The 17,594-nt window shown below is 41.3% G+C and overlaps 1 protein-coding gene across 1 annotated transcript; it reads right to left on the bottom strand.

Annotated features, from left to right (window-relative positions):
- Positions 1 to 2,847: 2,847 nt before the first annotated feature.
- OXSM (3-oxoacyl-ACP synthase, mitochondrial) lies at positions 2,848 to 8,842 on the bottom strand. Its single transcript, XM_027872345.1, has 3 exons — positions 8,761 to 8,842; positions 5,422 to 6,496; positions 2,848 to 3,736 (listed from the first exon to the last, which is right to left on the bottom strand). The coding sequence occupies exons 2-3, from the start codon at positions 6,402 to 6,404 to the stop codon at positions 3,334 to 3,336; spliced, it is 1,386 nt and encodes a 461-aa protein (XP_027728146.1). The 5' UTR covers positions 6,405 to 6,496; positions 8,761 to 8,842; the 3' UTR covers positions 2,848 to 3,333.
- Positions 8,843 to 17,594: the final 8,752 nt, after the last annotated feature.

Raw genomic sequence — 17,594 nt, 5'->3', positions numbered from 1 at the left:
GGCGCTCCCCTTGAGCCTTTAGCCCCCTCGATTCCTCTCTGGCTCACACCTGCAGAGACTTAGCTCTCATCATGGGAAGAAGACCCCTTTGTCTGAGTTTCAAAAAGGCAAAATGAAGTCTAATATTTCCACTTTCCCCTGGTTCCACAATTCCACGTTTCCACAATCCCCACTCACCTGATGTCCTCTGAGCTTTGACTCATAAATTTCCTTAAAGATCTCTGCTTTCTTTACAACTCACCAGGAACCATCACGGGTTTAGTTAGACTAGGCCATGCCAAATTAACCTCATTTTTTAAAAATTAAGATCATTCGGGGGAGGTGGCACAGCGGATAGAGCACCGGCCCTGAAGTCTGAAGGACCTGAGTTCAAATCCAGCCTCAGACCAAACAGTTGACATTAGATGTGTGACGCTGGGCAAGTCACTTAATCCCAATTGCCTAAAAATAATAAAAAAATTTTTAGAAAATTAAGATCACTGGATCAAGACATACTATAGACCATAACGTATCTTGATTTCGACAAGATAAAATTTGATTGTCTTCCATGAACACATGGGGAACAAGATAGAGAGATATGGGCGGGTTGGTAGTATGGTGAGAAGGATTAGAACCCAGTTGATCAACCTTACTTAAAGAATATTAATTAATGCATCAATGTCATTCTGGAGCAAAATCTAAAGTAAAGTCCTAAAGCCAAGTCCTACTTGGCCCATCCTGCATAGTCACCATTTTTGACCAATGGTTTAAATGAAGGTAAAGGACACGGGCATTCAGATTTGCAGACGACACACAGAATCGAGAGATAGCTGATGAGCCAAGTGTCAAAATCAAAATACAAAGAAATTTTGACAGGTTAGATCCAGGATTAAATTTAACACAATTTAAAGTCTTCCATGTAGTTTGAAATTTTAATTGCACAAGTGCAGAAATGAGGGAAACCTGGCCTAACAGCAATATATATATATATCACATAAACCTGGGGTTTTGGCTGACTACAGCTTTAGCATGAGTCAGCTTTGTGAAGTGGCTTTGCAAATCAAACCAACCAACCTTAATGCAATCTTTGGCCACCTTAATGGATATATGGCAAAGGAGGGTAGACAAGCCAGTCTTGTTGAAGCAGAAAAGTGCCGTGAGGGAGAGCCAGCATATGCCAGGTAAGGCAAACAACCACCACTGCCTTGACCACCATCTCGCCTCAGCCCCTGATGGAGGCAGCCCAGGACCTCAAAGCCAAGAGCCTTGGGATAGATTGCTTCCATCTCAGTGCTCTCAGCAATCATCTTGTACCAAGACACAGCCCGGCCACTGCTCCTGCAGGAGCTACAGCCACAGCCACTGAAGACCCAGAAAAGAGAGGTCTTGTCACCAAAATCCTTGGAACTGTCAGATGGTTCAACATCAGGAACTGAGATTACTTTTATCGGTGAGAGTTACATGAAAGAAGAGCAATTACCATCTGCTTTGTGGCTATACCCTAAAGACCACCGGACCTTCTACCGTGCACCTGAAATTTCCTTTAGCTATTTCCCACATTAGAATGTGAGCTTCCTGGGAACACGGATTGTCTTGCTTTTCTATTTTTATCTTCAGTACTTTGCATATAGTTAGCACTTAATAAAGGCTTCATTCATTTTTTCACTCAAATAGCATCCAGACAGAGTGAGGTTTAGTCCTACTGCACTATGCACTAGCCAGAAGAGATCTGGAGTATGGCGGTCAGTTCCACATGGCACACTTTTGAGGGATATTAAAAAACTCGTGTGTCCTGAAGAGATCAGCCAGCATGGTTGTTTCTGGTAATGGAATTGTAAAGAGAAGTTGAAAAATGTTTAGCCTAGAAAAAATTCAAGAAAAAGATAGCAATCTTTAATTTTTTTTGGACTATTATATGGGAAACAGCTGAGATTTATTCTGAGGGCCTCAGAAGACAGAACTAAGATCAATGAATGAATGTTGCATGGATGGAGATTTCAGCTCAATAGAAGGAAAATACTATGAGCTTATACTGCAACAAGTTCCACAGCCCCGTAGCTGGCTGTTCAAGCAGACACTCCATGACCACAAATCAGTGTTGTTCAAGGGCATCTTGAACAAGATATCTCTAAGATGTTTTTATTATAATCCTCCAAAAGAATGTAAATTCCATAAAGTCAGAGCCTACCTCATTTGGCTTTGAATTCCTAGCCTAGCACAAAGTCAGGCATATAGGAAGCACTTAATACTTACTGAATGCATGAGTGAATCCTTGTAATCCAAACTTCTCCAGTAACATAATCCCAACATCTTTAAAACTTCTCTTTATCTTCAGTCTTTAGCCCCTTCCGTGTTTCTAGGAGTAATTTTACTAGTCTAGTCTCTACTAAGAGAGGCAGCTTGGCACAGTGAATAAAGCACCAACTGCTGGCAGGAAGACCCAGGCTCAAGGCCTGCCCAGGCCACATACTATGCCACATTGGGCATTTAACCTTTCCATGTTCCAGGCAACTCTGAGACTCTAAGTGGCAGAATGGCTGGTGAGATGCATTTGATGGGAGCTCCCTACACCACTGAACTCACAGGTCCAGATTTTTTTTTTTTAAATCCTACTATAGCCTCCAAAACTGTCTGCGTAATGATCGAACTGTTAGAAGGAAAATGATATGTCAACTTCATGCCATTAAAGGTCCCCAATTTCAAATAAATTTCTTATTTTGGATTATCTACAACTTTAGTATCTCAAGTTGCTTGAAACAAATCAGAAAACATGTTTTCACCAATTAAAAAAAAAACCATGAACTGCCACTTAAGTAAATTCTCTCAACAGTGGTATAAAGGTATAAATAATATTTAATTTTCCAACAAAACACATTAGGAAGTAGCTCCCAGGGAATTAAATTGCCATACCATTCTGTTTAATTTGATATCATCTTTCCAGGAGCAAATTTGGGATTAAAGACCCCATTGTTAACCTCATGGAGAACATACAATAGCTGGGGAAGAATAAAGAAAATCTAAGGAGATCAAGACAGTTGTCTTTAAATATTGACACAGCTAGTCCACAGGAAAGGGCTGAGTCTTATGCTGGGGGCTCCAGAAGACAGAAGATAGAGTCAATGAGTAGTAGTTTCATGGATGCAGATTTCAGCTCAAAGTAAGGAAAATTAAGACGGAAGATGAAATATAAAAGGGTACCTGTAGGTGTTTGAAATGTGGTACCAAAAAGTCCCCAAATCAGAAACATCAAGAAAAGACTCCACATGCTTACCCACATATGTATATTATTTCTTTACCCAACTGGTCGTCATTGGCATCATGCATCAGTGTTCACGTACAAACAAAACACACATACTACATGCTAGAAATACAGAGGGTCGCATTCGTCCCACCAAAGCCAAAGGAGTTGGTCAATCCGATGCGTCTACCTCTCGTCTTCCATTCCTGGGCTGTCAGTGGGACATAATTGAGGTCAAACTCGGGCTCCAAGCAGTCCAAGTTGAGGGTGGGTGGCAGTGTTCTATGGTAACAAGCCAGGGCGGTAAAAGCAGCTTCTGCTGCTCCGGCCGCTCCTAACAAATGTCCCGTTGCTCCCTTGGTGGAGGACACTGAAAGCGAATGAGCGTGCTCTTTAAAGAGTTGTTTGATGGCCTTGTTTTCAGCAGCGTCTCCTAGAGGCGTGGAAGTCGCGTGTGCATTGACATAGGACACATCTTCAGGGGCGATGCCTGCATCTCTGATCGCAGCAGCCATACATCTGATGAAGTAAGAAAGACATTTTTGGTAAATTATCAAGAATATACGTCCCCTGTCTAGAACAATACTTTTATTAGTAACACAAAATGTGCATCTATATCAGAGGGTGATGAAAATGATACTCTCCTTCAGTAATCTCTTTAAAGAAGATAAATTTGGGTTAGAAACTTTAGTATACATGGCAAGATTCCTTCATACTGATTTACTAAGATCTTCCTATACATATACCCAGACAATTAGATTTAACAATCCTTAACAAAATAGAAGTGGCAAGTACCATAGAAGACAAGAGAGCTGCCTTTGGGATCAGACAGGCTTCAAGTCATGTGTCCAACTCAGACAGGCTGCATGAACCCGGGAAAGTCACTTAATCTCCAGTCCCCCAGGCAGCTCTAAGACTGTGAGTTGAAATGTATTTCCTTATTTGCATTGGTGGAGGAAATTTACACACCAAGAATTTCTTTTACATGTATGAAACCAAAGTTCAAAATATATACATATCATATGTGTATAAATAACACATGTATGACCTTAAGCAAATTACTTAATTTTTCTATTCTCAGTTTCCTAATCTGTAAAATAAAGGGATTGTACTTAATAACCCCTGAGGTTCTTTCCAGTTCCATGAAACTATGTTCTAACTAAATTGAATTTGTGTTTTATCCTGGGAAAAGTCAATGGCCTCAGGTCTAGCAGGAAGGGAGAGTAGGGAGGGAATAAGCATTCTATAGTGTCTATGATGTGCCAGGCACTGTGCTCAGCGCTGAGCACACCATCTTTGCCCTTATCCAGGTCATTGACAAAATGGTCAAAAACAAGTCAGGTCCAAGCACAGAACTTTGGGGTACTCCACTGGGGACCTCCTGTCCCACTGACACTGACCTATTGACAATTACTCTGAATCCTGTGGGGTGCAATCTGCATGAATGGAGGGAATAACTACAGCAAGGAGATCACCGAAGTCTTCAAAGCCTTCATTTTTGGTCACTGAATAATCTGGTCCATTGATTGCCAGGTTCTCAAGTAACTTTTGGAAAATATCTTCACTGAAGACAGTAAAGCAACCCTCAAAAGTTGAAAAATAAATTTACTAAAGTAAAAATAAAGCTATGCTAAATTTTTTTAAATGTCTCTGTTGCAAAGAATATAATTTGTAGCTTTCCCTAATAGCTTTCCCTTAATATTTCAAGTATGTTTTTTAATTTTTTTCAAACAACCAACCAACCAACCAATTGCTGTGGCCAAAAACTTTACCACCTATTGAATACCTTCTGATTTTGGGGCTGCCTGTACCCCTGAGTCGGAAAGGCTGATAAGAACAGAAAGACTGGAGGCCCCTTTGTGGGGTGTGATTTGAAACATGATCCCTTCCATGCTCTAATGCAGGTGGCCCACCAGCCCACCACCACATATGAAATTCCTAGCTTTAAAATTTACCACTTCAAAGTCTCTGAGTGTATTTTTCTTGAGTTACAGAATAATATTATGTGGGAGGGCTAACAAAATATCAAGGATTCGTTTACCTATCTGCTCTCACACAGAAAGGGAGATCAGACCCGTAAGCATGGGGCAGAAAATAAGTTTTGATGGAATGAAGTCCTATCTGGGGTCTTGGGGCACCACGGAGGGGGTGGATGCTGAAGAATAAAATGGTCTCAGTTGAGGAACAAATGTGAAAAGCTCTACCTTACAGCCCCTGCTCCTTCTGGATCGGGTGCTGTTATGTGGCTGGCATCCCCTGAAAGTCCATAGCCCAAGATTTCTGCATAGATCCTGGCTCCTCTCCGAATAGCGTGTTCATACTCTTCCAGCACCAGGATAGCAGCTCCCTCTCCCATCACAAAGCCGTCTCTCTTCGGATGGAACGGGCGGCACGCCAACTTGGGATCGGAGCTTGTGCTCAGAGCCCGAGCCCTGGAAAATCCAGCCAGAGACAAGGAGCTGATGCAGGCGTCTGCTCCTCCAGCCACCATCACATCGGCATCTCCATGCACAATAAATCTAAAAGAATCTCCCAAAGCATGTGCTCCCGTGGTGCAGGCAGTTGATACAGCATGATTGGGTCCTTTGAGCTGGTGACGGATGCTGACTTGACCGGCTGCCATGTTAACCAGGATCTTAGGGACAAAAAAGGGGCTGACTTTGTTGTATCCTTTTGTCTGAAACATCACAGCTGTGTCAGAAATCACTTCCAGGGGAACCATTCCCATACCAATAGCTACACCAGCATTCCTTTGATCGGCTTCTGATTGAGGGTGCCAACCAGAATCTTTGATTGCTAGCTCTGCTGCTCCAATGGCCAAGACGGTGGGAAAGGACATGGATTTAGCCTCTGATCTGGACACAAAGTTTTCTTCATTAAAATGACCTTCACCAGACCCTTTGGGCACATAGGCAGCAACTTTGCAAGGGATATTCTTATACTCTTCACCCTGCAGTGAAACAATGCCACATTGTCCCTGGATGAGGCGATCCCACACCAACTGAGTTCCAACCCCAAGAGGCGTTATTAATCCAATACCAGTGATCACAACTCGCCTTTGCCGTTTGGTTTGTGGCACAGTACACAAAAACCTCGGTTTACTTCTAACTAGGCATGGCAGTAACCTGGAGTGCAGAATGCCACAACGGGTCACTTTCATCACCTCTGGAAAACTGTACAGCAACATGGTAGAGATGGGAACATGAGAAGCTCACTCCAAAACAGACCAGAACAAAGCTATGAAGCTGCTGTTGTTTTGAGGCCACGCTGCAATTATACCTGTAGACAAAAGGTGGTGCTTCAGGTGAATTGCTAAAGGAATCTCATGAGGAAACTTTCTACAAATACCATCTTTATAGGTTTAAGTCACTTACTACAGCATTTTTTAAAAATTCACGCATCCTGGGGCAGCTAGTCAGGAGGACCTGAGTTCAAATCCAACCTTAGACCAAACAATTGACACTTACTAGCTGTGTGACCCTGGGTAAGTCACTTAACCCCAATTGCCTAAAAATTAAAAAAAATGTTTTTTTAATTAAAAATTCATGCATCCTGGGCTGAGAAAGTTGCCTGGGGTACTCCTAGCCTGAAGTCACTTAGCTAGTATGGATCAGAAGCCAGATTTGAACATAGGTCTTCAATACATTACAACAGGCTGCCCTATGGTTACATATATTATAGCATCATGGCGTAGTTTTACAGAGGGCTAGCTTTAGAATAGGAGTTTCTAACTTAGGGTCCACGAACTTAAGAAAAAATCTTCACAACTGTTTCAATTTAATTGGTTTGTTTTGTCATCCTATGTTTTAATTTATACATGACTCTGGAAGAGAGATTGAGGCCAATGTAGAACCACCCAGCCTCACTTAAATCCAATTTATGTGCAAGTCAAAGGACCACCCATACCATTTTACCTTGACCCCAACACAGTGATGTCATTTTGGTCCTCTTCTAGAATAAAGGACAACCACCACTACCAACACACTTAAAAACAGTCTTGTAAGAACAGGATGCATGGGCTTCACCAATATGTCAAGGGGGTCTAGGACACAAAAAAGGTTAAAGGCACATGCCTGTCAGGAAGACGTCTGCTTTTGACATACATCATCTCAGTGGCCCCAAGCAAGTTGTTTAACCTTTGATGCCTAAGCAGTTTTCTAAAATGACCTCTTGAGTCCTTTCGAGCTCCTGATCTGCGATCCTATGGTTATTATCTACGATTTGCCAATTTGCAAGAGTAGAGAGTTTCCAAACTAGGAAGTTGCTCATACCAAGAAAATCATTGATAGGAACCGAAAAGTTTATTAATAGGGTTTACTAGCCTGTAAACCCTTTGAACTCTTACGCAAACATTGTATGTCCGTCTCCCAGCAACCAGCACGGTATTCTGCACTCTGAAGGCCCTAAAAATCCGTGGTTTCCTAGGGGACTCCTTCGAAGAAGGTGAACTTTCTGGAGTGTGCCTAGGTGTTCACTTACTCCAATTATTCCGCTTTCACTTGTACATATTTTGCACTTACTTAACTAGGGAAGGGACCTGCTATTTTTATAGATCCAGGGATCTGCCAAGTGAGGAAATTCCTCCCAAGACAAGCCAGCCACTGTACTGGTCTGCCGCTACAGGCGGCCCTGGGGCCCCAGGAGGGGCCCCCCAAGTCTTCCCGGCCCAGCGTTGCTACGTGGAGCTTGCAGGTGCTTCTTGATGCCGGTTAAATGCCGATCACCGCATCCTCGCCAGCACCCTCTGGGTTCCGCCAGGTGCCGCGGGAAGCTTTCTACCGTTTTACACAGGGGTAAACTGAGGCTCAGAGGCCGACTCTGCTCAGGCACACAGCTGACCGGCTTTGCTATATGTTTTGCCAGATAATTTTGTTTATAAACGGCCCTGGCATCCATTTCATTTTCCAAAAAAAACTGGGGCCGAACGGGATCACAAAAGCATAGATTTCTGGCCGGCAGAGAGCACGGAGTTCATCTAGTTCAACTCCCTCCTTGTACGGATGGGGAAACTGAGGCCCAAGGCGATCCAGCACTTAGGGGTGTTTTCGCTTTACCAAAAAGGAAACTGAGGCACCGAGGGGAGAGTGACTCTCCCTGGGGTCCTTAGGGAAGAATCTGGGCCAGATTTTAAAAACCTTCTCCTCTACCCCACGGCTGCCCAAGGAAACCACCGGGACCAAACCCCCACCACAGACAAAGACCACCACGCCTGTCTGAAAAAGAACCCCGACAGAGGTCATGGGGCGGGATCTAGTCGGTAACGTCACATCCCACCCACGCTGATCTAGCGCCTGCGCGGAGGAAGTGAGGACTCCCAGCGCCTGCGCGGAGCAGACAAAAGGACCCGACGCCTGCGCAGAGGAGACAAAGGCTCTCGGCGTCTACGTAGCGGAGACGATCGCTGCCGGAAGCCTCTTCCAGTGGCTGGGCCGCCTATGTGGGGCTCGCCTTTGGACAGAGGCGGAAGGGTTTGGGGAGCGAGGATCTCAGGACCGCCTCTTTAAGAGGAGGGAGAGAAGGAAGAGGGGCACAGCTCCGAGTACCTGAGTCCGGCCGCAGCGCAGCCACAGTCGGCCTCCTTTGGATGACGCGATACGCAATGCCCCTCCCCACTCCGCCCTAGCCTGATGGAGGTGGGGGCGGGGCCTTGCCCTCCATTTCTCCCTTGCCCCACCACCTTTCGCTGGGCCCGATGCCTGCGCCATGGGGGGGGGGAGCGGGGGAAGCGTCGCGTGAGGTCGCGTCACACACACGTCTGCGCCAGCGTTGCGCATGCGTATCCGGCGGCCCAGTCAGACGCGGCCCTGCAGGCTCGGGTGATGGGAGTGTCTTGCGTTGGAGCAGCCTTTTAAACACAAAAGCTGTTAAATATAATTCGACCCGATTCCATTCCTCAAACATAGGAGCATAAATTTGGACAGACCTTGGAGCATACGGAGCACATTCTCATTTTACAAATGAGGAAACTGAGGCATACAGGGTTTAAGTAAATTACCTAAGGTCCCAAAGCTGTTAAGGAGCAGTCAGGATTTGAACCCAAGGCTGCAGATTACAAATTTCACGCACCCAGCTGTCAGTTACTAAACATTGTCTATGGAAGGCATTAAAAGACCAATATTAAGCTTGTCATCGTCCCTAGGTAACCTTTGGAAAGGGAGCTAGAGCTACCTTAAGAAGTGGTCTGCTCCAGCCTCCTTGAGCAAACAGGCCCTGGTCCTATAAGTGTCTTATTTTCGTAGACTTAAAAGCCAGAAGGTCTAGTTAGAGATTTAGTGCTACGAGAATATCATCCAATCCTCTCATTTTACAGATGAGGAAACAGGCCCAGCCAGGTGAATTGACCTGCCCGCATTTGCATCTGTAAGTGTGAGACAGAACCTGAACTCTAGACCTCCTTGTCCAAAACCAGTGCTCTTTCTATGTACCTTGCCGCACTCACCCTTTCACCTCTTCCTTTACCTCATTTTATCAAATGGGTCAAGTAATTTCCAGGGTCATAGATATTAAGTAAAAGAAATACATTTGGAACCCATTACTCTCTTCCACCTGGCTTGACAAAAGCCAGATATCAAGTTGTAAAGCCAAGCTTTAGACCCCAGGCCCTCCGATTTGTTCATGTCTTTACTGCCTTTTTAGAGATCTTTTCCAACTGTCATTCTTTGAAGTTAAGAATTACTAGGGATGACCATAAAAACAGTTCCCCTAGTAAATTAGCAAAAGAGGGACAGATGACAAATTTAGGAATCCTTCAGGGACAGGTAAGTTTGTGCCTGGAGGATTTTCCCTCTAGGGTCTACCTTGAATAATTTAGTATATGGACCCTGAGACTTGCTATACCCCCATATTCATTACCTGCAGTCAACTTAAAGAGCCTTGTCATATTTAAGGGAACTGGTCCTCAGATAGTAGACACACTGGAATGTATAGAAAAGATTTTCCAGCTTCATGGGACCTACCAAAGTTCTACTACCTAATTATGCTAGCCCTTTTTTTTTTTTGTTCCATATCTCCCTGAGAATAGTCCTGAAGACCATTTCTCTAGCACAGTTCTGTGGTAACATGTTGCAGTCTCTTCCCCTATTCCATGTGGATCTATCCATTCCCCTTTGGGTTACTTGCAACTTCAGAGACTGTGTGTATTTGATGACTTACATCACAAAACATCACTAAAACCTTGCTATTTCAAAGGTAGGCCTTTGTTTCAGGCAGATCTGCAGGGTTATTAAAAGCACAATGCAATCTCCCAAATGAAACCCAATCCTTTTTCCTCCTGTTTAGTTCTTGGCCCAATTCACTGTGTATCCGCAGGATCTATCAAAGATACACATACAAAGAAATGAGCTCTGAGGGTATCCAACCAATTGTTGTAGTATCATCTGGATAGTAGAGAGGGTTATCCAACCAATTGTATACTATCATCTGGACAATAGACATTCCTAAGCCAATCAATTTTTCTTCTGGATAGTTATGCCAAACTTTCTTTTCTTTTTTTCTTTTTGTGATTGTGGATCTCTTTTAGGAAACTGCAATGTTTCTGGCTTAATGAAATGGCATCCACAAACAGGAGCACTTTGAGGTCCTTGCTATAGGGAATATCTTCTTTTTGGATTGTGTATTAGACCTCCTCCATGATGGTGGGCCTATCATGGAGGTTATATGGCTATATTTTTATTATAAAAGTAAATTGATTTTAATGGATGGGAGGTGCCCAGCTGCTACTTGTACTCATTCTTGTACATCAGTGGTTCTCAAGTGTGGACTGGGGATCAATAAGTATCCCTGAGATCCTTTCAGAGATTCATGAGGTCAAAACTATTTTCATAATAACATTAAGATGGTTTACGGATTTGGCTTAAGGAGGGAATAACATACACACTCAATTGGGTATGGAAATCTCTCTTACCCTTCAGGGAAATAGGGAGGAAGGAGATAAAAGAGGGAAGGATGATAGAAGGGAGGGCAGATTAGGGGAGGGGGTAATCAGAAGCAAACACTTTTGAGGAGAGACAGGGTCAGAGCAGAGAACAGAATAAACTGGGGGTGGGATAGGATGAAGCGAAATATAGTTAGTTTTTCACATCATGACTATTACGGAAGTGTTTTGCATGACTACACATGTATAACCTGTATCAAGTTGCTTGCCTTCTCAATGAGGGTGGGTAGGGAGGGAGGAAGGGAGAAAATTTGAAACTCAAAGTTTTAAAAACAAATGTTAAAAACTGTTTTCACATGCAACTAGGAAGTAAGATATACAGGCAATGGGGTATAGAAATCTATCCTGCCCTACAGGAAAATAGAAGAGGAAGAAGATAAGAGAAGGGGGGCGGTGATAGAAGGGAGGGCAAATTAGAGGAAGAGATATTCAGAATGCATGCTGTCTTGGGGTGGGGGGAGGGAAGAGATGGGGAGAAAATTTGGAACTCAAAATCTTGTGGAAGTGAATGTTGAAAACTAAAAATAAATTAATTTTAAAAAATGAAAAGGGTGAATTCACTACCAATGAAGAGGAAATTAAAACAATAATTAGGAGTATTTTGCCCAACTGTATGCCAATAAATTTGACAATCTTAGTGAAATGGATCAATATTTACAAAAATATAAATTGCCCAGATTAACAAAAGAGGAAATAAAATACTTAAATAACCCCATTTCAGAAAAAGAAAATGAACAAGCCATAAATGAACTCCCCAGGAAAAAAATCTCCAGGACCAGATGGATTTACAAACAAATTCTATCAAACATTTAAAGAACAATTAATTCCAATATTATATAGACTATTTGGGAAAATAGGCAAAGAAGGAGTCCTACCAAATTCTTTTTATGAAACAAATATGGTACTGATACTTAAATTGCAAAGAGTCAAAACAGAAAAAAAATTATAGACCAAATACCCTAATGAATATTGATTTTAAAATTTTAAATAAAATATTAGTAGAGTTACTTTCTTTAAAAAAAAAAAGATGGTTTAAAATCTCTAATATAGCAAATGTTGATAGAAAAACCCCCCAAAAACAAAAGGCCTTTGGGGGGGGGGGTCCTCAATAATTTTTAAGAGTGTAAAGTGGTTCTGTGGCCAAAAAGTTTGAGAACTATTTCTATAGAATGTTTTGCCACAGAAAAACCATAATGTTCGTCTTTTTTCCTCAGGTTTCCCAGGTGCTTCATAAACTTATTTTAAAATACTAGAATATATGTACATGTAATGTTATTTTATCATAATACGAGATAATATTGGACAAGAAGTGACAAATCAACTAAGAAAAGGAAGCAGAGAATGGACAAATAGCAACTTCATTTTATTCCAGATTCTGATTCCCTTGCTTATGAGAGGGGGAAAAATGTTGTGGCATTTTCAGTAACTCTATGTTATTGAATTCTGTGACCATCAGAGGCCCTGCTGCATCAGAGGTGTAAGTTGCTACATAACATGTTTGGGTTTTTTTTAGTTCATTTTGAACTTAAATACAAAAAGACCAAAAAAAAAAACCTCACCCCCATTTCCATGTAGATAGCACAACATAAAAAGGGGGATTCAAACCACGAATTTCTATTTCACACTGTTTACTTAAAAAAAAAACAAAAAACTATGTAATATGTACCATGCATTGTTTTCAAAGCTACCTTGTTTTTCTGTGCTTCTTTCTAAGTTTTGTTTTCTGTGGTGCACTTTTAATTTTTTTTTCCTCCTTCCCTCCTCACCCTATCCCAGAGTAGGTTACCGTTAAACGCAAATATGTGTATGTATGTAAAACCATACTATACATACTTCTACTTATCAGTTCTTTCTCTGGATGTGGATAGCATCTTCCTTCATAGGTCCTTTTTAGTTGTTTTGAGTATTTATAATACTCAAAATGACTTAGTCATTCAAAGTTCTTAGAACAACCTTGCTGTTACTGTGTACAACATTCTCTTGATTCTGCTCATTTCACTCTTCATTATTTCATGCAAGTCTTTCCATATTTTTCTAAAATCAACCAGCTCATCATTCTTTACAACAGAGTAGTATTCCATCACAATCATTATATTTCACTGAAATTGTTATATTTATTGGCATAAAACTGGGAAAAATAATTCCTTGTAATTGATTTAATTTCATCTTCATTAGTGGTATATTCATCCTTTTTTTTTTTTGGTGAGGTAATGGCGGTCAAGTGACTTGCCCAGCATCCCACAGCTAGTAATTGTCGAGTGTCTGAGGTCGGATTTGAACTCAGGTCCTCCTGACTCCAGCGCTCATGCTTTATCTACTGAGCCACCTAGCTGCCCCCACCCTTTTCATTTTTAACACTAGTAATTTGGTTTCATCTCTCTTTTATTTAAATCATATTAACCAATGGTTTATCTATTTTATTGGGTTTTTTTTCCATAAGACCAACCAATTCAATGGTTTTCTTATACTCAATTTTATTAATTTCACCTTTAATTTTTAGGATTTCCAATTCAGTGTTTAATTGGGGATTTTTAATTTGTTCATTTTCTAGTTTTTTTAATTATATACCCAATTCATTGGTCTGCTCTTTCTCTGTTTTATTGATAGAAGCATTTAGAAATATTAATTTTCCTCTGATTACTGCTTTTGCTACATCCCATAGGTTTTGGCATGTTATCTTGTTATTGTCATTCTCTTAATGAAATTATTGATTGTTTCTATAATTTGTTCTTTAACCCACTCATTCTTTAAGATTAGGTTGTTTAGTGTCTAATTAGATTTTGCAGATTGAAAATTACTACACAAATATGTTTGTTACCACAGTTATTATGTTTTTCCCATAATTTTTCTGTTTTTCCCTTACAATTTTTGATTATAAACTCTTAAGGGGAAAAGAGCATGTCTTATGTTTATTTGCATGACCCATAGCACATATCAGATTACCGTGGACACAGCAGGTATTTGATAAATATTACATGGTCTCTATGGTCCTTTCTAGTTCTAAAAGTATACGATTTCTGTTATTTGTTTATTTTTGATTGATTGCATGTGAGTTCAGAATATCACTTAGCATTAATAACAGTTCCTGAAGAACTTGTCACTTCCTGCTCGTTAGTGGTGTCCGATGCAGACTTTAATGTTTTTAAGTGGATGAGACTTATGCTACAAAATTAAACTTAAATAGTGTGGCAGTAGAAGTTCACTTAGCAGTCTTTATCAAAAATTGTTTAGCCATGTGGGTCCAAGACAAAAGCTGGAGATTTTCCCACTAATTTAACAATAGTGCCACCATGTGACAACATTAAAAATGTTGTTTTGCACTATTAAATGTGAAATTTGAAGAAAATTCACAAAAGGAGAGCAAGAAAAATAAAAATACAACTTGGAAGTCGAAAATCAATACTGATCTACATGGGGATGTTTTTTGGCAGCTCAAAACTTAAATAATGCTTAAAGAAAGATTAAGAGGTAATTTAATCTTCATATTTATGAAAAATTACTCTTTGGAGGATAATGGCCAACTTAACAGTCAGACCAAAAAGGGCAAACATGAAAAACAGGGAAAGAAAGAGGTGAGTTGAAAATAAGAAAGAACAGCCTGATTGCCCAGGGTAAAGACTGCTGGGTTTGGAAGAGGAAGGCTTTGAGTCTTCGGATCCTGGCTCTGCCATTTACTGCTTGTGTGGCCTCAGGCAAGTCACGTAATCTCTCAAGGCCCAGTTTCCTCATTTGTAAAAAAAATCAGGGGCTTATACTACCTAACTTTTAAGATCTCTTACAACTCTATATCTGTGATCCTAATATTGAGACTTCTCACTAAAAATCTTAATGGATTTTCAGCTGGCTTGAATGATTTAAAGTAGAAACAATTTTATACAAACTTTAGAATGAGGAGGAACAGATTAAATAACTTACTGGACAATTCATAGATGAGTTTTTTCTATGTTTTCATGAATGACATGGGATTTCCACAAGGCAGAGACTGGAAAAGAAAGGATCCAGAGTATTGGATCTAGCCCTTACCTCATCAGTGGCCTCCAGATTTGTATCTCTAGCTGTCTATTGGACATCTCAAGCTAAATGTTCCATCTCAAGCTTACCGTGTCCAGAACTGAACTCATTTTTTTTCCCACCAAACCCTTCCCTCTTCCTAATTTCCCTATTGCTGTCATGGAGGGCACTACTATCCTCCCCATTATCCAGGCTCGCAACCTAGATGTCATCCTCAACTCCTGACTCTCTCTTACCACGCATATCTAATCATTTGCCAAGTTTTGTCCATTTTACCTTCATAACATATCTCATATAGGTCCCCTTCTCCCCTTACCCTGGTATAGGTCCTTATCACCTCATATATGGACTACGGCAGTAGCCTGATAGTCTTGCTGTCCTAACTCTTCCTATCCTCCCCTACCCTAGTCCATCATCCACTCAGCTATCAAACTGATCTTCCAAATGCACAGGTCTGACCAGGTCACCCCATTGTTCAATAAACTTCAATGTTTTCCTATTAATCTCCAATGTCAAAAATGAAATCTGTTTGACTTTTAAAGTTCTTCCCTGCCTGGCCCTTTCCTGCCTTTCCAGTTTTCTTATATGCCTCTCGCACTCATGTCACCCCTTCTAAAGTACTCTGTGATCCAGTAACAATCTTCCCTGCAGTTCTTCAAACAAGAAACTCCATTGCTCAACTACATGCGTTTTCAATGTGTCTCCCATGGCAGGAATTCTCTCCTCCTCATCTCCACTTCCTAAAATCCTACCTTCTTCAAGAATACTTTCCTAATCCCCCTTAATGCTAGTTCCTTCCCTCTGTGATTATCTCCAATTATCCTGTATATAGTTGGTTTGTACATAGTTATTGAGCTTTTTGGGACTAGGGACTGTTTTTGTTTATCTTTGCATCCCAGTGCTTAGCTCAGTGCCTGACACACAGCAAGTGCTTGATAAATGCTAACTGACTTGGATGGATCCTCTGTAGAATATCTGTGCAAAGATGTGAACAAAAATCATACACGATGAGAGGCAGTAGATAGATTGAAATCTGTGCCCAGGAAAGAAGTGCGCACAAAGATGAGATTACAGACAGGTCCCCTGAAGTTTATCCTTCCACTGACAGAGATTACAACCCCTCCTTGATAGTGTACATAGTTTTCAAAAATTGTTGTTATACCAGGCTCGCCCATTGGGAGCAAGATAATTTAGCTTAACTAAGAGGGAGTTCTGGATCTCACCTTAGGGCAGGCCTACACAACATATGGCCTGCCGGGGGGTTGCTGCCTGCCAAAGGATTTAAGACAGTCTGGCAAAAAATGTAGGGTTGCCACTGGGCACTCTCCTGTTTGTCACGTGTTGTCACGTGACCTGTGGCAACCAACCAACATCACTCTGTCTCTAATCTAACCTATCTGCCACCTGAAGAAGTTTAGCCCATTTTAATTTTGGCCCCTACCTACTGCCAAGTTGTGCAGATCTGCCCTGGGGGAAACTTTCCTAAAGTTTCTACTATAGCAAGCTGGGAATAGGGACATGAAGACTACCAGCTTCTCTCATGTGTTCCCAGAGTCTTTTCCTTCTGCAAACTGAAATGAGGTTGACCTTCCATCTTCTTTTTGGTAGCTAAAAGTGCCTGAGATGTCTCCAAGCTAGAAGAGTCTGAAAGGGGACTGAAGAAGGCTGGAGCCATTCTCACCAATCCCTCACCTGACCCCTCATGTAGAGCAGAACATTCATCTCCACCAATAAGGAGAGAGTCCCATACCAATGGGATTGGGGACAGGAGTTACGCTAAAGAATAAATACAGTACAACGTAACCATCCTCTCAATACTTAACTGGAATGGTCAATGAAAAAGAATCATATAGTCTATAACCAGGCCTTTACATACAGGCCTGTTCTTCTTGGTCAGACTTGCCATAGTTTGAACTCTACTAGTCTAGGCTTCAAGATTCCAAGTTAGTATCTCTATGAGGAGGCATTTAAGTAGGATTTTAATAGAGGCGTACTTTAGTGTAAGGCAACATAGCTCGCTTGGAAATAACAACCAGAAAATTGGAGAGAATCCAACCCTTGAAAGTTCAATCAAAAAACTTACTCACCATAATCATTTAAAAAAAAAAAGTTACCAGCAAAGAGAGAGCATTTGAAACCACTAAAGCATAGTACATAGTTCATGACTTTGGTAAGAGAATTGAAACAAAATCCCTAATAGGAAGTAGCTTAACAAGAAATTTCAAAAGGAAATATTATGGCAACATTTAGAGAAGTGAATCAGACTAGTATTATATCTTGGAAGGTCAAGGTCAGAAAAAGAGTGTGAGACTAAGTATAGTCAAAAGCCATGGAAACATTTGGGGAAATTAGGAAGGCGCAATATCCTTCAATTTTGTTGCAACGCTCCCTCCCAAATGCAATATATGCCTCAGACAGGTCCCTTTGGGGAGA

The sequence above is a fragment of the Vombatus ursinus genome, unplaced genomic scaffold, assembly GCF_900497805.2.
Source record: "Vombatus ursinus unplaced genomic scaffold, bare-nosed wombat genome assembly UNPS02014799.1, whole genome shotgun sequence".
In the NCBI taxonomy this organism is placed as follows: Eukaryota; Metazoa; Chordata; class Mammalia; order Diprotodontia; family Vombatidae; genus Vombatus; species Vombatus ursinus.
Note: the sequence above shows the minus strand (reverse complement) of the source record. Positions and strands in the feature narration are given on the sequence as shown.